This window comes from Sebastes umbrosus, chromosome 7 (assembly GCF_015220745.1).
Source record: "Sebastes umbrosus isolate fSebUmb1 chromosome 7, fSebUmb1.pri, whole genome shotgun sequence".
Classification (NCBI taxonomy): domain Eukaryota; kingdom Metazoa; phylum Chordata; class Actinopteri; order Perciformes; family Sebastidae; genus Sebastes; species Sebastes umbrosus.
The window spans coordinates 33,194,966-33,215,529 of NC_051275.1; the positions used below are offsets into that span (position 1 = coordinate 33,194,966).

Below are 20,564 nucleotides of genomic sequence, written 5' to 3' on the forward strand. Positions count from 1 at the left end.
AACTGTGGTGGCAGGGTAAGTGCGCTGCTGCACGTCAAGCATGGCTGGAGACAGATCCCACCTCAGCGGAAAATAGTGCACTTAATACATGTATTTAATGCAAACACCTGCACGGCCTCAAAAACAGCAACATGCAGTATATTTCCTATTGAACTGTATCTGTTAACTGCATGTATGTTGCATGTTTTGAAGGTTTCATGTTAGCAGTGTTCTGCCTCATAAACTTGAAATTGAAAAAAAAAGAAATCATGGATGTCATGACTTAAAAACTAAATGGGCCTGGCGGGTAAAAGAGCTACTTTTCTTAATCGTTGAAGCTTTGGCGGTGTCGTGTTTTATGGGACTGGCTCTCTCAGCGCTGCAGCCTGGTTGTTGCATGTTGATTTGTTTCCAACATGGCCGTCTGTTCTCTCGTAGCGAAACACTGATCCGTTCTCATTGTCATCTTTCACCACCTGAGCTACGAGACATGCGTCACCTCATCTCCCCTCCGCCAGCCCGAGCCGAGAGAAGACATCTCTGACTGCACACAGACACAAAATCCATCATTTTTACTGTATCAATTTAGAGATTCATCGAAAGTAAAGGTCCCAGATTTGCACCTTGAAATAGCTGGGCTATATTTCTGAATACTTGAAGTGCTATAAAACACATTGCTCCTTAATTCCAAAGTAAAAGTTTGACATTTCTACTGTGAAATATTCAGAGGTGGAATTTAACTAAGTACACTTACTTAATTACTGTACTTAGGTACAATTCTGAGGTACTTGTACTTTACTTTAGTATTTTCCATTTTGTGCTTCTTTATACTTCTACTCCACTACATTTTGGAAACCAATTTTGTACTTTTTTACTCATATACATATACATAATTAATTTGTGATCTCGAGATAAGGGCATTAAAAAAATGTCCGTTTAGGGCTTCCGTACATCAGTGATAATAGTGATAATTTATATGTAGGTTCATGCTCCTTCCTGACTTGTAGGTTTCAGGTAGTCTTCAGCTTTAAGGATCTGAAAACTTCTACCACCCCTGCTGTCCACCTTGTCTTAAGAATTTGCATGAAATTGCTCAAACATGCAGCTTCATTGCAAAAAAATCAGCATCACATCGGCCTTAAAAAGCCCTAAATCAGCTCATGCTCTCCTCTCTGTGTGCAGACATACACCGGCTCTATCCTGGTGGCCGTCAACCCTTACCAGCTGCTGCCCATCTACACGGCCGACCAGATCCGCCTCTACACCAACAAGAAGATTGGTGAAATGCCGCCCCACATCTTTGCCATTGCTGACAACTGTTACTTCAACATGCAGAGGAACAACCGCGACCAGTGCTGCATCATCAGGTATACAAAAGAGTTCAGGTTGTGCAGGTAAAAGTGGCTCAAATCTCCAATATGTGGCAAAGATCTCAGCTTTAACCACGATGACTGTCGGTCAGTCGGTCGGTCTACCTCCCTTGTCCATAGAGAAATATCTCGACACCTATTGGATGGATTATCGTGCAATTTGGTGCAGATGTTTTCAGTCTTTGCAAGCTTTTGTGATCCCTTAACTTTTCATCTAGAACCATCATCAGGTCAAACTTTTAATTTGTCAAATATTTTGGATTACGATCAAGTACCTGCAAAACTCAGACAGTTGACCCCTAAGACACTGATTACCCAAATCACACTGAAGCAGACATTTTCAGTTCTGCTTTTGGTTACCTGCACCGTATCTACTTTACAGTATGACTTCAGAGTGAATAGTCACATTAGAAATCTTCAGTGGCATTATCACACACTCTGGTGGTGCAGTGTAAGCATTTACATACTGGTCAGAAAGGAGAGAGGATTTAATTAAACCTTGGGCATAACATTTTTCAAATGTACCAACCAAAATAAAATGCGTGTGTGTATTTGTGACTTGTTAGTGGTGAGTCCGGAGCAGGGAAGACAGAAAGCACCAAACTGATCCTTCAGTTCCTGGCGGCCATCAGCGGTCAACACTCCTGGATAGAACAGCAGGTCCTGGAGGCCAACCCTATACTAGAAGGTAGGAACTCATACACACACACACACACCTACGCACACACACACACACGGTTTGCATTTTCATGGCCAGCCTGTCAAACACCGACGCATTGTCACAGCCATTGGCATTCAACAAACACAAGGCTTTCATCCAGGAGACCGCTGTTTGTGTCCCGTGCGTTAAGTTTCACTTTCACTTTACAATCAGCTGTTCATTTGTGTCCCGTGTTCACAATGTTCAGTTTAATTTTCATTTTATAAACGTAGTAGTTTTAAGCCCAACAGTGTAGTTTTTCCTAAACCTAAGTAAGGGTGTTGATGTCAAAACATCAAGGGACGCCAAGGGGGGTGTCAAAGCGGTGGTTTGTGACGAGTCGGGATAAGAATGTGTTGTTATTGCATGCTTCTTGGCTCTGCTCTTAAAAAGACTCCTTTTAGGTTGAACTCTGGGACAACATGATCAAATGTTCTGGTCACCTAGCAATCCTATGTGCATATATACATAAAACGCCCGCCCTGGCTCTATTTATGCAAAGTTTCACACACCTGTTCAACCTTCAACACTGTCAAAACTGGGTTCATTCATACACATTTATCCATGCATCCATATTACATCATCATCATCACTGGTTTCTATTGTTTTTATCTTCCAGCCTTTGGCAACGCTAAAACAATCCGCAATGACAACTCGTCTCGTTTTGGGAAATACATCGACATCCATTTCAACAAGAGAGGAGCCATAGAGGGAGCCAAGATAGAGCAATACCTGCTGGAGAAATCCAGAGTCTGTCGACAGGTACGATAACACCTGTCCACCTGCTCAAACTTTTGACTCTTCAGGATTTTCACAGCGATTTAAATATTTTGACATCTTTTTCCAGCTCATTTTTCTGTTTAAATGTAGAAGCTATTGTGTCATCACTTTAGGGACGATGTCTGGTCCATCTAGGGCCTAAGTTTAAGTTATAGTCAGAGTATTTTATTGTATATTGCTTTTTTTATATGTCGTCTCTCTATATTTTTGTAATACTTATTTTATTTTTATTTCATTTAAATAATTATGTATCTGTTTTCTTTCCTCTCAGCCCGTGTCTGTGCTGCTGTAACATGTGAATGTAATATTTAATCAGATGTAATGATGATGTCCTCTCTCTCTCTGCAGGCCCGCGATGAGAGGAACTACCACGTCTTCTATTGCATGCTGAAGGGCATGACTGCAGATGAAAAGAAGAAGCTGGGGCTGAGCAAAGCCACCGACTACACCTACCTGACCATAGTGAGTTAACGCGTCACCTTCATCCTCGTGTAAGCTGTGTCAGTCACGTCATTAGCAACCTGTTAGCTGTTGAGACCTTTGACCTTTGCAGTAAGTGAATGGTCACTTGAGTCAGGACAACTGTTAGGACATCCAGACAGCTTTAAAGGGAAACTTCACCCTTAAACACTGACAAAAAAAAGAGATGATGATAAGAAGTTCAGATACGGCCACCAGCTTTAATACGAGTTGGATAGCAGAAAGAGTTTCAGGGATGTTTTGTCCTTTACAGTCAAACAGCAAGAGCTCTTTCACTGAAGTAGCACATGATTCGACTGTTGTCAGGCCATTAAATGTGCGTTATTTCTCGCTATAACCATCATAGATGTGGGTCAGTAGAGGCTTACTAAGTTGTAAAAGTGAAAGCAAAACTTAAAAACAACACTTTCTAACACGTAGAACTGAATGAAACGTTACGTTTTGAACACAAACAAAACAGCTTCTTTAGGTTTAGGCAACAAAACCACTTAGTTAAGTTTAGGGAAAAACAGCCCTGTGTTTTGTGTCCCATCATCCATCGTCCCCGACCTCCACCCATATGGAGTTTCACGCTGTTTATACTACAGCGCATCACTTCCACTTTTGCTCCTGTTATAATTAGTACGGTCACTAGAGGTCGCTGTCGTGTTTTTTTTTTGTTCCTTCTTTCGGTGATCAACCATGTGAATAGATGATAAAGCCTACTAATGGGTGTAGCAGAGCCCTACTGACTCACATCTATGAGGCTTATAACCATTGATAACGTACATTTAATGACCTGATAACAGTTGGAAATATAAAAGGACAAAATACTCAAAAGAACGTATTGGTCTTAACAAATTGATGATATTTAATATTTGATTACCTCTCTGTTTCTCTGCAGGGTAAATGTACAGTGTGTGATGGCCGAGACGACTTGAAAGAGTACTCCAACATCCGCTCTGCAATGAAGGTACTGATTAAAACCACACACTGACAGCAAAGAGACATCAGCTCCAGGTGTAACTTTATCACTTAGTAGCTACTTAAAGTCTTTAATTGATTAAATATTACTCTTATTTGAAAGAAACTGATAAATTTCAATCAGGATTTACAGTTTTGCTTTGATCTGTTCTGCAGGTACTAATGTTCACAGACAAAGAGAACTGGGAGATTTCTAAACTGCTGGCTGCTATATTACACATGGGAAACCTCAGATATGAAGGTAAAATATAAAAAAAATTGTACAACACAACATATTAGTTTGTTGCTGCTCTTGTGTGTTTACAAGTTCACGATTCCTCTGTGCTTCTAGGTCTCTCTCTGCACCTCCTCACTTCTATAGTTTCAGGTTGATTTTCTTACCGCACCCTCTCTGAACATTGTTCTTCCCGTCCAGCCACCACAGCCCACCTGAGCGAATGCCTTCAATTATAAAACTTATTTTTATTTGTGTGTTTCTTATATACTCTGTTGACCTTTGACCCCGCAGCTCGTACCTACGACAACCTGGATGCCTGCGAGGTCGTCCGCAGCACTCACCTCACCACTGCTGCTACGCTGCTGGAGGTAACACACACACACACACTTCATTTTAGTGTGACTTCTAGAAGATGAGTTGAGGATGACGAAGATTAAACGGTGTGTGTATGTGTGTGCGTGTGTGTGTGTGTTTTCAGGTGGATGGGAAGGACCTGATGAACTGTCTGACCAGCCGAACTCTGATCACCAGAGGAGAGACCGTCTCCACCCCGCTCAGCATGGAACAAGCTCTGGATGTACGGGACGCTTTCGTTAAGGTGACCGTCTTTTATTATTGTTTCTTACATAATCAACACATTATCATGTATGGCCTTAAATATGAGCCAGAAACTAAGATCCATCACAGGAGGTTAAAGGTGCACTGTGGAGTTTTCTTTTCGACCAATGTATTGAATGAGTTTCTTTCCTCATAAAAATTTGCAAAGCCAATATTTTAAAGGTCCAGTATGTAACACTTCAGGGGATCTCTCAGCAGAAATGGAATATAAAGAAAATATGAATTGTGTTTTCGTTTGCTTAGAATGAGTCCTTCATATTTACATAAGGAGCGGGTCCTCTTAATGGAGTCCGCCATGTTTCTACAGTAGCCCAGAACGAACAAACCAAACACTGGCTCTAGAGAGAGACTTTCATGTTTTTACGTCGGCTAAAGGCCACCGTAGTTCTCCGACATGCTTGTGAAACTGTGGTAATGTGAGCCGCAGGGTGCAAAACTGTGATACTCTGAGCGAAGCCAATGCCATTACCACGGTTTAACACTTGGTAACTCACGTTACCACAGTCTTGGAAAGGGAGGAGTGAGCAGAGGGGTACTCCGTTGGTACCTCACCACTAGATGCTGCCAAGTCCGACACACTGCAACTTTAAATATTTTAAATTCTGCTTTATTTAAATCCATGTTTTAGAGCTAGCAGTCTTCTTCTTCCCTGCCTTTGCTGCACTTCTTAGCGCATCATCGCCACCCGTAGATCAATGGAATAATGAATTACTGTATGTCACCGGCATGCACAAGACAAAAAAAATGCTCCAATTGCTCTAATAGAGGTCTGAAACTCTGCTGGAGACCTTTAAAGCATTGAATGGTGACTTGACTTGTGTGTGTTTTTTTATGTGTTGTTGATGTATGTGTGTGTGTGTGCAGGGAATTTACGGCCGTTTGTTTGTGTGGATCGTGGAGAAGATCAATGCAGCCATTTACAAGCCTACGTCCTCACAGCCCAAAGCTCTCAGACGCTCCATTGGACTGTTGGACATCTTCGGCTTTGAGAACTTCATGGTCAACAGGTACAACACACACACACACACACGCATGCGCACACACACACACGCACGCACGCACGCACGCACGCACGCACGCCCACACACACACACACACACACACACAGTTTGCTATTTCCTTCTCATTCTATGGCGTCTCAAAGGTCCATCTGCGTTCTGTTTTTTTTTCAAATGGAAACGTCCAGTCAGCCGTTAGCAAAAAGCAGTAATGTAGGTTACCAAAGTAAGCTAATCGAAGCTAATCAATAAGGTTATGAATCATGTGAATGCTAGCACTACCTGAGTCAAAGTTTGGAAATAACTGAAAGGGTTAGTTCAGATTTTGGGGTATGTATAGTCCTGTGTTCTGCGAGGTAAAATGACTGTTTTTGTGAATGGAGTCTGGTGGCTTTGAAGAGAGGAATATAACGGCTTCAGTTCCTTGTTAGAAAGGGCTGTCTGACGGCGAGGTAAAGCAGCTGTGGACGGGAGCAGCAGAAAAACGTATGTGAGACAAAATGTTATTTCAACATTTTTATTTTCATATTAACAGAGTTTTATAGGACCAATCACATTATGCACTGATTTCCTACTCTATCATTTAGATAGATCCAGATATAGAGTGATTTTCATTGTTTTCTTCACCTCCAACAGACATGAGCAGCCGTGTTTGTCAAACTGGATTCTTACAATTTCAATAAATGTCAAGTTAAACTTCTTCCTCTCACCTTCTTGTCACTCATTCTTTACTTGATGAGCCACTGAGGGTGAAAGTCTTCTTTTCTCGCCCTCCGTCCTGCAGCTTTGAGCAGCTGTGCATCAACTTCGCCAACGAGAACCTGCAGCAGTTCTTCGTCCGTCACGTCTTCAAGCTGGAGCAGGAGGAGTACAACCTGGAGCACATCAACTGGCAGCACATTGAGTTCACCGACAACCAGGACGCGCTGGACATGATCGCCATCAAACCCATGAACATCATCTCGCTCATCGACGAGGAGAGCCGGTTCCCCAGGGTACGCACAGATGCTAATTTGATCATCATTCACTCGAAGGTCAACACTGTCAAGATGTTAGAGTTGGTCAGTCATCAGCATCCACCATCAGTGGTGGAAGAAGATGTTTAACTTTTACTTAAAAGTAGTACATTTGTCTGTATTGCGTCCTGCAGGGCACCGACACCACCATGCTGAACAAGCTGAACTTTCAGCATAAAGTCAACACTTACTACATCCCTCCAAAGAACAACCACGAGACCCAGTTTGGCATCCAACACTTTGCTGGAGTGGTTTACTACGAAACGAGAGGTCCGACTCACTTCACACTCACACCATTAAAATGTTCCTCTATTACTGTATGAACATATCGTATATTTAATGAAGCCAATGTGTTTCCTTCTGTTAATACTATTTATGTTATTATAATGTAATGTGTGTGTGTGTGGGTCCTGCAGGCTTCCTGGAGAAGAACAGAGACACTTTATACGGTGACATCATCCAGCTGGTTCACTCCTCCAAGAACAAGTTCATCAAGCAGATCTTCCAGGCTGACGTCGCTATGGTAACGGACACACAGACACACACAGACACACACACACACACACACACACACACACACACACACACACCTGTTTAAAGGGCGGAGGCCATGGAAACTCATTTTTTGGTGCATAATAAGTTAATATATTGTAATTTTAGTCGTATATTGTTTTTCTTCATACTTTTATAATACGTCTGAGGAAAATGTTGATATTCCCAATGGCCTCATTGTTTTCCTCCGTCATTATGCATTTCCTGCATTATATTACCCACTTTCTAGCTTGCTAAATTGTTAGCCTCTGTAGCTTCTAGACGCTGACAGTAACGTTAATATTGCCGTTGCTTACCAGTGGTGGTCTCACGACTTTAACGCCAAGCACATCGTTTACACGACTTCACATGTTGTAAACACAAGCTCACGAGCTTCTTTTGAAGGCATCATATGAGCAAGAGGGTCAAAGTTCAAGGTACAATGATTATGACAAAGTGGTACATATGTCCTAAATTTGTCCATTTTGTGAGGGCAGCTGCAGTATGTACTAAAAGTAAAAAGAAAAGTAAGCGGTTTAGAATGCAACAAGAGTATCGCCTCCCTTTCCTTCTTCTGCATGTTTCCCAGTAAAGTCCAGCTCAAAGCTAACTGTGCTGTCCTCTCTGTCTTCCCTCTGTATGCCCGTGTGCTGCTTTCTTGCCAGTTTCTGTGTGGTTACTCTCCTGGTAGTTCAGTAGGTCTTCGTGCCAGAACTCCCCCCAAGGTAAAAATAAAAGATACGTCCCAGTCCCTCCAAACGCTCTCCATCTGTTCGTCTATTCATCTTTCTCATCTTGATTTTTATTTCTGTTACAATGGCATGTGAATTCAGAAGTGGTCTGAAAAAGCTCTTTTTTTTGCTTTTTTCCTCATGTTTTATTCTTAAATTGTTTGTTATATCAGGATCAGATTAAACCAAAATTAGATTTAGTGTAAATTGTCCTAAATCTCTTATTTATTATTATTATTATTTTTATTATTATTATTATTATTATTATTATTATTATTATTATTATTATTATTATTATTATTATTATTATTATTATAATAACTAATAATTAAAAATACCAAAATAGTTTTGTGTTGTGTTGCTGACTGTTAACATTTAGAATCATGAGTGTTTGCTGCCCTCCAGTGGTCACAGTGAGGAACTACATCAATGAGATTCATCAAGTTAAACATAATAACAATGATAGCACTTCCGGTCAATCCTATCAAAATAAACCCGTGACCCAACTGAAACAATCAGAAATGAATTAACAGACATTATTGTGTTTATTTATTTATTGTTTATTAAGTAATCAGGTTGATATGCATTAGGTGTGTTATTAATTAATTTAAATAATGTATTTATCTGAAGGAGGATCAGACTTCTTCACATTACTGGTGTCCGACTGCACCAAAGATGGGTTTGTGAAGAAAGATGCATCACTCTGTGCAATTTTTAATGATTTTTTTTTTAATGATTTTTTTTTTACCATTGATAAACAAGACCGACAGAGTGGCGATTTTTTTCTACATAACCAACCTCTGTGATCGTAGCTAGCTGACAGGAAACATCAATCAATGTTATATTATCGTGTCTAACTTAGACACTGTAGTTCCTCACTTTGACCACAAGAGGGCAGCAAACACACCATGTAGCATAATGTCCAGACCAGAAAACTGTATTTAAAACACTTTTTCTTAATAAATATTTTACTAATACAGATGCTAATTGTAGTAATTGCACTAATAGTGACTTGTACATATTAATATTAATAACGATTATTGGTGACACCACAAATGTATTGTATTGCAGTTCCTCACTGTGACCACTGGAGGGCAGTAAACACACGTTGCCTTCAGCTACACTAGTACAAAGACAGACATAATTTCCGGTGAAAACTTTCAAAATAAAACAAACGACACGCCATTTATGCGACAAACAAACGGCGGCGGTTTGTTCGAATAACAATATGTTTGCTAACTTTGCTAAGAAACACTAAAGCGCTGTTGACTTGATGTTTAATTACAATAATGTAGTTAGTTAGCTAGTTAACAAAAGTCTGTATATCCGAAGTTAAGTTAAGGTAAGAGGGGAACACATAATCTACCGGGGACAGTTTCCGGTGTGACACCAACACCTTGAACTCTGATGACGTATGTCTGAGGTGAAGCTAGCTTCTTCTAGCGGCTGTTGGTCAACAAACAGCTTCTTTACTCCAGTCAACTACTCGCTAAACCAAATGTCTTGTTTTATATGTCTTCACGTGTTAAATACACACATAAATTACGATAATAATAGTAATAAAGATTAACCCGTTCGCTACATTTCTGTGTTTTATTTTGAAAGCATTGACCGGAAGTGATATCAATGCTGTTATGTTGTCGTGTCTAACTTGACGTTTCACTTTGATGTAGTTCCTCACTTTGACCACAAGAGGGCAGCAAACACGTTACCTTCAGCTCCACCACTGTAAAGACTGACACCATTTCCGGTGAAAACTTTCAAAATAAATCAAACAACGTAGCCAGCTAACAGGAAACTTAAGCATATGACGGACAGCTTTGTATAATAAATACTGGAAATTCAGAACTACAATGTTCACAGCAGTAAAGCAGTCTGTTCTATGTGTCTGTCTTAATATAGTTTATTTTATTTAACTATTAATAAATGTGTGATCAATTTATTTCAGCTTTTCTCAAGAAATCTAGGAAAGTTAAAAATCGCAGGTCTTGCTATTTATAAAGTACACCCTTTCAAATTGCGAATACAACATAAATTACGATTTGAAATAATGATTAATCGTTCGCTGCTAGAAAATGACATGATCATTTCCGACTGTTTTATTTTGAAAGGAAGTGGTAGCAATGTTGTTATTTTTTTATTTATTTTTTTATTTTTACATAAAAAATGTTTTCACAAGTGTAAATTTACCAAAAAAAAATGCCTAATTTCTTTGTATTTATGAAAGAAGTGGATCTATATCTGTCAACAATTTCTTCCTCACAAAACAAAAAAGCAATGAAAACAATGAATGTACGCATATCTTTAACGTGTTTAAGTGAAATTATTGTCATACTCTCGCGTGTTTTTTAATTTTATGTTGGTTTTGTTTAATTTCTGTTGTCCTTTTATGTTGATGTTTGATTACATTAATGTCAGTCAGCTAACTAGTTAACAAAAGTCTGTATATCCGGAGTTAAGTTAACGTAAAGGGGGAACACATAATCTACCGGGGACAGTTTCCGGTGTAACACCAACACCTTGAACTCTGATGACGTGTGTCTGAGGTGAAGCCATGTGGTGAAGCTAGCTTCTTCTAGCGGCTGTTGGTCAATAAACAGCTTCTTTACTCGAGTCAACTACTCGCTAAACCAAATGTCTTGTTTTATATTGTCTGTACGTGTTAAATAAACACAAACATGGTGTAAATAACGCAGCTTTGGTGGAGCTAGGCTCGCTGTTTCTAGTGATTTACAGTGTTTGCGCTAAGCTAAGCTAATGTTAGCATTAGCAGGTTGTGCAGAGAGCAGCAACATCTCATCAAACTCTCGGTAAGATCAGCACATGTACACAAAGTTCAATGTATTTTTTAAAACTTTCAAACAGATATTTTAGATACAGATGGTAAATCATGTTAAAATAGCCTTATTTAAGATGCAACCAGTGGTGCAATGTAACTAACGTGAAATACATTTACTTAGTTACTTAAGTATTAATTAGAGGTACTTGTACTTTAGTTGAGTATTTCCTTGTTATGTAACTTCATACTGTACTTCTACTCAACTAAGTTTACACGGTAAAGTTACATCTTAGAGGTAAATATTGTACTTTTTACTCCACTACATTTGTGTGACAGCTTCAGTTACTCTCAGATTACAGTTTTTCCTCATATAATAATCTTATAAAATGTGATGCATTGCTGTAGATTAAACTACCCAACAGGATAGAAAGGAGTTAAATGCAACATACACATTAATGCAGCAGTATAATATTAATCCATAAACATCAGATATAATAGTAAAACACTGACAGGGAACATTTTACTGCACAATGAGTACTTTTACTTTTCATACTTTAAGTACATTTAGCTGATAAAACTTATATACTTTTACAAGGGTTTTGAATGCAGGACTTCTAGTGGAGTATTTTAACAGTGTGGTATTAGTACTTTTATTAAAGTAAATGATTTGAATACTTCTTTCACCACTGAGCTTCACTTTTAATTGGTATTTAATTCTAAATTAGGGTTGCAACTAATGATTATTTTTCATTGCCAATTAATTTGTCGATTAGTGTCTCGATTAATCGATTAGTTGTTTGTTCTATAAAATCGTTGCAGCTCTATGCTGAACCGGCGACATCAGCCCAACAAATACTTTTACATTTAGAGACAGAAAGAGGAAAAAGGTTCAGTGTCAAAGCTCAGGAAGAGAGAAAGAATCCTCATTGTTTCTGACCCTGACACTTTCTACCCTGTCTCACTTTGTGTGTGTGTGTGTGTGTGTCTGTGTGTGTCTGTGTGTCTGTGTGTGTGTGTGTGTGTGTGTGTGTGTGTTTAGGGGGCAGAGACCAGGAAGCGTTCGCCCACTCTGAGCAGTCAGTTTAAAAGATCTCTGGAGCTGCTGATGAGGACTCTGAGCGTCTGTCAGCCTTTCTTCGTTCGCTGCATCAAACCCAACGAATACAAGAAACCTATGGTGAGTATCTGCTCTCTGTATGGAAATAGAATACAGTAGAATATAATAGAATAATAGGGATTACTGCAATAGAAATAAAACCACTTGGCTACTATTCGACTGACTCTGCAGCCGCTGGCAAGCGAAACATTTCTCAGCATGTTCACTAACTATGTTAAAATTAATTATGAGTTATGTGGTGTAGACAAAATAATGTAAACACATTCAATCTTATGGACTTAATGCACAGTGACAACTCCGCTACAGAGGAGGGTCACATTAGAATGAAAACATTTTAAGGCAAACAGTTGTAAATTGAAGCTAATTAACATTTAGTCTGACCCACGTCTGTCTGTGTTAAAACTGTTTTTCATCGGGTGTTAAACTAGTTCCTCCACACGTTGCACGTCTTCCTGTTATTTTGCCCAAACCTTGAATTCAGGCTGCAGTGTCACAAAATGTGAGAACAGTTAAAGAGAAATTAAGATGTATTCACTTGCAAAAGATGAAGTCAAACATTTTATTTTTAAGTTATTTGTAACTGGGGAGGTCATCATCAGTAATTATAATTTCTCTGTATCACTAATATGAGGTTGCAGAATAAAATTAATCCATAAAAAGTTTAACATGCTTTTTATTTTGACATTAATCTCTTCTCCATGAACAATAAAAGCACTATCAAAGTGTATTAAATGAAGACAAATGTGCCACAAACAGTGTTTTCTCATCAGTAATTTTACCAGTTACTGCAAATTCAGTATGAACAAGGATTGAAACACCAACTGGAGTCTGTTGATCATGCAACTTTACAAGTGAAGATGTTCCAAGTCAATCAAGTCCCAAGATGCATTAAAAATAATATTTTCTAAAAAATAAAAATAAAGAAAGTTTCATCCAGTGGTTCAGAATTATATAACTTTTAAAGGAATACTTTACCCCAAAATGACCATTTGTATATCAGTTACTCACCGCAAGTTACCTTGAATGTGTACTATGTAACCATGGTAACCTGTATCAACCTTGTGACCAAAATTGTGAGACTCAACGTCTGAATTATTTAAAAATATATTTTTTACGCCTAGCAAAGTGAAATCTTATACTTATAATTGAAGCCTCATTGGTGTTACAGAGTTGTCCGTCAACATCCGTTATGAATGTTGTCGCCACTACCGCATTGCATTGTGGGATATTTATACCGCCGTAGTCTCCAGCGTTGCATATTGTAATATTTCACCGGAAATAGTATGTAATTCAGGTACTATTGGTTTCATACTAAGGGTTTGGACATCCTAAAATATCTCACATACTGTCTTAGCGTACCAAATAGCTAGTTAGTTAGTATGGAATTTCGGACGCAACCCAAGTCTCATTTATTTAATGTTTATTTGTATAAGGACAAACATGTACTGTAGCTTAAACCAACGCCACACACCACAGCATTTATAGCCAAAGATAATTTTCAATGCCTGTCCCTAGATGGGCCTTTAAAATACATAAACTCAACAACAAATACACAACAAACAATACAAAACACAAACTTATCCAGTCGTATGCTCACTGCTTCCCAAACACATGCATTCTTCGCTAAAACCTGACTATTTAAAACACTTCGCTACTCGTCTGTATCACGCCATTTCTGTGTTTTTTGATCCTGCGTTCACTGCGGAGGTATGGAAGAAAAACAGAAAGTTTTCTTCAAGAATTCAAGGTAACGCGTGGCGAGTAACTGATATACAAATGGTGGTTTTGGGAGTGAAGTATTCCTTGAAAGTTGTTTTAATTTAAACACCTCTAACAAGGAGTTTGAGATGATGACCTCTAACCTTCATCAGGCTAAGCTGGGTTGTGAGGTTTCACCTGATTTTGTAGGTCGGTAAACTCGCCCTTCCTCTCACAGAGTTTGTGTCTGTAGTTGTTTGACAGGGAGCTGTGCGTGCGTCAGCTGAGGTACTCGGGTATGATGGAGACCATTCGTATCCGCCGCGCAGGATATCCCATCCGCTACACCTTCGTGGAGTTTGTCGACCGCTACCGGGTGCTCATGCCGGGAGTCAAACCGGCGTACAAACAGGTAGAGTGTGTGTGTGTTGTTGTTCAATATAATTACGTTTGAAAAAGGGAAGGTCGTCTCATTTTTGAGGACTAGACAGTTATGTGTTCTTAATAGCAGATATTGTTTTTGATTAGAGACAGTACCGCTGTAAAGCTCCTACAGAGACTGTTGCATTATGGGTTGTTTTATGTTGCTAGGCGACTTGTCTGCAGGAGCTTCTGAGGGTTCATGGGATGGTTTTTCATGCTAAAGAGGAAATAAATTAATGAAAACCAGTCCAAAGTCTCAACTGCAGAGACAGACCGTGGACCTGAATCATCTGTCAAGCAGCCCGAGAAGTAACACCGTCACAGAAGACGAGCTCAAAAAGACAAAATCTTATTTTTTTGGGTCGATACAGAAATACGATTAAGGGCGGTTTCACCAGTCTTAGTCCCGTTTGGCTAGTCCGATCAGAGCGAAATAGATACTTTTGGTTAGTTTTATATTTAGTCCAGTTCGGTTTCACAGTGCACAAATTAAAATGGACCAAATAGAAAGATTAATTTGCTGACGGGCGTGTGTCGTCTCGAGAGCTGACACTTCTACGCAGGGAATCAGACTTTGAAATATTGCTTTCAAAATATTTTTCAAATTTGACTCGGCGCTGATCTGCTGTTAATCCCTTCTCCTCCAGTTTTTCTCGAATGACATTAAAAGCGACTCATGTTAACTTGTCGTTTACCTGTGTCCATCGCTTGGAAACGGTCCAAGACCACCTTCGCAAGCGGTCTCGAATCGGTTGTTTTGGTCTGCACCAGAGTACGATTACTGCGTTCACAACTGCCCAAACGAACCGCAGCAGAGTTCAATTAAAACGGACTAAATGTTGCTTGTGAAGGCGCCCTCAGAAGCCAGAATGATTTAATAGGATTTAAATCATTTGTACACCAAACTGAAGCTAAACCAGCTAGGACACAGTGTGTATGTGTGTGTTTGTTGTGTTACAGTGTTTTCTGACGCCTGGAACAGATCAGATCAGATGACACCACATGTGACACTGTGTTTACTCACCATGTAGTTTTTTCCCACAATCCCAAACAGCAGTCTGTTTTCCTTGGACCTGACATGTTTCCTCCCTCCCTCTGCTGCTGTGTGTGTGTGCGTGTCATAGGGCTGGGCAATATGGCGATATATATCGTCAAAACGATATAAAAATGTGTATCATATATACTTTTCCATATTGTCTCAATGGTGATATATGCTAGGTCTATATTTATTTATTTTTTTCTCTATAATTTCTCTATTATGTTTATTCAAATTCAAGTTCTTAAAATGAGAAAATACTCAGTACTAGAGATTTAGTAGTATTTAGCTCAAAGCCTCACAGAGCTGCTAGCTGGCTGCTGGCACACTCAAAGTTCCCACATGTTTATCTCTCTCTCTCTTGTTCTGTTGTTGTGTCTCTCGGCCATCAGGAGGACCTGAGGGGAACCTGTCAGAGAATCGCTGTGGCCGTGCTCGGCAGAGACGATGACTGGCAGATGGGAAAGACCAAGATCTTCCTCAAGGTACTCCTGCATTAAAGGGCAGTTCTGTTTTCAGTTGGGGAAAAGACGCTTTGTTGGACACAGGCCCTAAGAAATTCGGGTGCATCCTGGGGAAAATGTTTATTTATCTTTTATAAATATCAATCATCTATTAGTGTTTTTAATCATTAATTTACCCCCAACTCTGCTTTTTTAAATTACCTTCACTAGAAGAGATTTATTACATCTCATTTTGGAGGGTAGTGAGTACATGAAAATCCAAATCTGGCGTCCTGGTGGTTTAGACACATGTCATTTAACTGCACATTTGCAGTTAAATTCAAGCGGGGTACTTTTGTTAAATTTGTCACATCCTCTCACTCCTGTAACCTCAATGTCTCTATATATCAACTGTCTGATGAAGGAAAGTTATATATCTTGCTGGATAAGAAGATTGGTAGTCTGTTTCAGAAAGAGATTTTTATTATATCATTATTATAGTAAATATAAAAATAATTAAGTTGTTTCTCTGAGCGTTCAACACATTATACAGAGGAAGTCCTTGTTTAAGCTGCTGAGCTGCAGCTGACTGGTAATGAACCAGTTCATCCCAGTAGTGAGGCTCTGCTGCGATTGTTTCTAGTCACATGTCTGCTGATGGGAAAGTGTGTGTGTTAGTGGACAAGAGAGTTGTTTTAGTTCCCATCAGGTGTGTACATGTTTCTGTGTGTTTTTAAATGTTATATGAGTATTTGTACTGCAAATATGTGTGTGTTTTGGTTTCCGCGCCCAGTGAGGCCAGATGTTGTCCAGAGGTCACTGGTAAAGGCACATCCGTTAGCTGGTTGCCCATGGTGACACTGTCACTTCTTTCCCCAGAGGTTAAAGGAAAATATCAGCTGATGATGATTTAGGCTCAGCGGTTTGTTTTCACAGTGTGTGGCTCCTGTAACAGCGCCCCCTGTTGAAACATTGTGTTTCCACAGCTGCTTTTGTTTATATTCTGATCGAGCGAAATCGAGAGTTAGAACGCATGGAGAGACAGTGTTTTACACTAAAGTTTGTTTACATGTTGTACTCTGAAGCTTCTTCTATACCTTGAGAGTAATTTGGTTTTATTTTGGCCTCCAGTTGTCTGATAACATGTAGTTTAATATCTCACTCTGCAGCTATTATTAGTTTAAACTTTAAGGCTAAGCTTTAGGTGTCTCGGTATACCGCTCTCATCTCTCCCTCGTTTCCTGTCGGTCTCTACACTGCCAGCCTTTAAATAATTGCAAAAATGCCCAAATATAATCGTAAAACGCTGTCAGGAAAAAAAAAACGGTTGCCTTTACTTGGTTACTTTACTTTACTTTGGTTAGTTCGGATTCACCAGTCACTGCCATTGATTAGTCAGGCGTATTTTCACTACAATCTTTGGCTCTTCTGGATTTAATGCTCATCTCTGTCAGCTCTTACTGCTCGGCTGGACAGGAAGCAGAACAGGAAGGAGAAAGGGCAGGGGGTTGAAGGCAGGGGCAGTACCCACACTTCCCCCGACAGGACGGATGGACGGATCACAGGAGGAAGAGATAGAGAAGTTTATGTTCTTTTAGGTGTCATGTTAGCAACTGGAAAGCTGTCAGATTAAAGTATGCAGGGAGAAAAGTGCTGTTGCTGTAGCTTTGTGTTTACCGTGTCCTGACTTCAGAATGACAAACAAGTTCACTTTCAACATTTTGGGAAAGGCAGATATCCACATTTTTAGCCAATGTCAGCTTCGTGGCTCTGGGGGTGTTAATGCTGTCTAAACTGAAATATCTCAGCAACTATTGGATGGATTATTATGACATTTTGTGCAGACATTAATGGTTTCCCAGAGGGTGAAGCCTAATGACTCTGGTGATCCCCTGACTTTTCCTCTAGCGCCACCAGCAGGTCAACATTTTATTTGTCCAATATTTGTTTATGACCAAATACCTGCAATACTAATGACACTGCGTCAACTGTACTTTGTGTTTGGTGCTGATTAGCTAATTGTAGCATGCTAAGAATGCTAAAGCTTAGGTCGGGGAATTTAGTAAGCGTTATACCTAGGGCTGTCAAAGTTTGTCAAATTATTTTTAAAGAGCCACTCATTTCTTTAACGTATTAAAGCATCTTGCGATTTTTGAGGTTGTAGTGGGCTCAGTTTTGCTTGTCAAGAAGGAGGTTAAATAACGCTCCAAACTTGTGCTAAATTTTTTGCGAGGAAAGACTGGCATGGCCATATTCAAAGAGGTCCCTTGACCTCTGACCTCAACATACATCAATGAAGAATGGTTCTATGGGTCCCCACAAGTCTACATACATGTCATACATACATTTGCATAAAGCAGCATATTTGTCCACTCCCATGTTGATAAAGTTATTAAAGTACTTGACAAATCTCCCTTTAAGGTTAATTTTGAACAGATAAAAAAACGTGTGATTTCTTAGCGATTAATATCGTGATTAACTATGGACAATCATACGATTAATTGCAAATAAATATTTGAATCCATTGACAGCCCAAGCTATACCTTTTTAAAATTCAGCATGTAGCTTTGTCATATGTGAGCTTGTGAGCATGCTAAAATTAGCATTTAGCTCAAAGCACCACTGTATCTAAAGATCAGCCTCTCAGAGCTGCCAGCATGGCTGGAGACTCTTGTTAGTTGTCAGTTTACACCACAGCAGGACATCGGGTTTGCCCACAGCTCTTTAAATGTTATATAGTTATCTAATTAGGCAGCTGTTGGCCATTTTCAATTATTTGTCTAATTGAATTGTGAAACAGAAGCGCAGTATTTGCTTTTGCTGGGTTTTTGTTGTCTGTACTTACTGGCCAGCTAAAAATATCCAAAGTTTGAACATAATATTTCTAACAAAAAGGGGTTTAAAAAACTTCAAGGTTTTGTGCAGATACAATATGATATTTAGTTATTAGACTCTAAAACTAATGAACCAGTTGTGTTTGTTATTTATGAGTTCTCTCTCCTGCTGTGTAGGATCATCACGACATGCTGCTGGAGATCGAGAGAGACAAGGCCATCACAGACAAGGTCATCCTCATCCAGAAGGTCGTTCGAGGTTTCAAGGACAGGTAGGCCTTAAAACCTGATTCCAGTCTCATGTGTCACTCTCTAAAACCACTGATCAGATTTTGATAAATGTAGTTTTCTAAAATGTTTTGTCATGTAAGATTCAAAGAAGAGTAATTTCAGATTTTTAATTCCCTCTCATCAGATCAAACTTCCTGAAAATGAGGAAGTCGGCTGTGTTGATCCAGAAGACGTGGAGAGGTTATCACTGTAGGAAGAACTATGGAGCTGTGAGGAACATCTCTGTGTTATCGGCACATAAACACAACAAATATTTATAGAAACGTGTAAACAAAAGTGCAGATGAGTAATTCATTAATGATCAGAAAAGGTTTAAAATAAATCTTTCTTCTTCTCTTGTTTTTGTTTCTGTGTCCCTTCAGATGCGAGCGGGTTTCTCTCGCCTCCAGGCTCTGGTTCGTTCCAGGAAGTTGTGTGCGTCGTATCACGTCGCCCGTCAGCGAATCACAGGCTTCCAGGGTCGCTGTCGGGGCTTCTTGGTGCGCCGGGCGTTCAGACACCGGCTGTGGGCCGTCATCACCGTCCAGGCCTACACCAGAGGCATGATCGCCCGCCGGCTGTACAAGAGGCTGAAGGGAGAGGTAAACACACACACACATGTAACTGAGTACATTTACCCAAGTACTGTACTAGTACTGACTATTTCATTTTATGATACTTTCTATTTTTACCTCCACCACATTTCAGAGGGAAATTTTTACTCCACTACATTTATTTGACAGCCTTAGTTTAGATTGAACAGTATATAAAAATATTAAAGTGACAACATTGAAATGCTTCTTTTACATGTTTACGCAGCAGCAATACAGCCCACTGGGGCTGAGCCAGGGTTGGTTTTGGTAACTTCTTTTCTAACAGTGGACTCTTTTCTCTCTCTCCTCAGTACCCAGAAGGAGGCTGGAGGCGGAGAAGATGCGCCTGTCTGAAGAGACCAAACTGAGGAATCAGATGTCTGCAAAGAAAGCGAAGGCCGAAGCTGAACGCAAACACCAGGTAGGAGTCAAACAAAGACATTTGAAGACAGTTTCAAAACCTCAGTTTATGTATCATCTTAAAATGGAACTGTATTGCCTTATTCAAGTTCAGAATATCTTGAGTTTCTTGTGTAGAATATCTCCCTGGTCTTATTCAGTACGTTTTAACAGAGACACACTTTAACAGAGACACCTCTGCCCAGTATCAGTGCAGTATAGTTCTGTACAGTAACTCTTATGGCAACCATCTCTGCAAGACTCAACGTTTTAAATGTCTTTGTTCATCGTCTGTGATGTGAAAACATCCGAGGGAACCAACGTTCGCCTATTTGTTTACAGATATTATTATTATTATTATTAATAAACTACATGTGTAAAACAAATGTGATAAAATTATTTCACTAGGAGCGTCTGTCCCAGCTGGCCCAAAGAGGACGCCGAGCGGAGAAGAAGGAGAAGGAGGAGGTTCGGAGGAAGAAGGAGATGGTGGAGCGAGATGGAGAAGGCCCGTTTGGAGCCCGTCAACGACTCCGACATGGTGGACAAAATGTTCGGCTTCCTGGGGACGACGACGTCTCTACCGGGC

General features: G+C 39.8%; 1 protein-coding gene across 1 annotated transcript in view; it reads left to right on the top strand.

The window, feature by feature from the left end:
• Window positions 1-20,564, top strand: part of myo7aa (myosin VIIAa) — a 44,478-nt gene that overhangs the window by 4,504 nt on the left and 19,410 nt on the right. Inside the window, 21 exon segments of the mRNA XM_037776074.1 lie at window positions 1,162-1,346; window positions 1,916-2,037; window positions 2,669-2,811; window positions 3,178-3,291; window positions 4,193-4,261; window positions 4,429-4,513; window positions 4,781-4,857; window positions 4,968-5,087; window positions 5,972-6,114; window positions 6,890-7,100; window positions 7,256-7,391; window positions 7,538-7,644; window positions 12,202-12,339; window positions 14,231-14,389; window positions 15,829-15,921; window positions 18,891-18,985; window positions 19,129-19,213; window positions 19,367-19,585; window positions 19,863-19,997; window positions 20,384-20,470; window positions 20,472-20,562. Coding sequence (XP_037632002.1) covers window positions 1,162-1,346; window positions 1,916-2,037; window positions 2,669-2,811; window positions 3,178-3,291; window positions 4,193-4,261; window positions 4,429-4,513; window positions 4,781-4,857; window positions 4,968-5,087; window positions 5,972-6,114; window positions 6,890-7,100; window positions 7,256-7,391; window positions 7,538-7,644; window positions 12,202-12,339; window positions 14,231-14,389; window positions 15,829-15,921; window positions 18,891-18,985; window positions 19,129-19,213; window positions 19,367-19,585; window positions 19,863-19,997; window positions 20,384-20,470; window positions 20,472-20,562 — 2,614 coding nt within the window.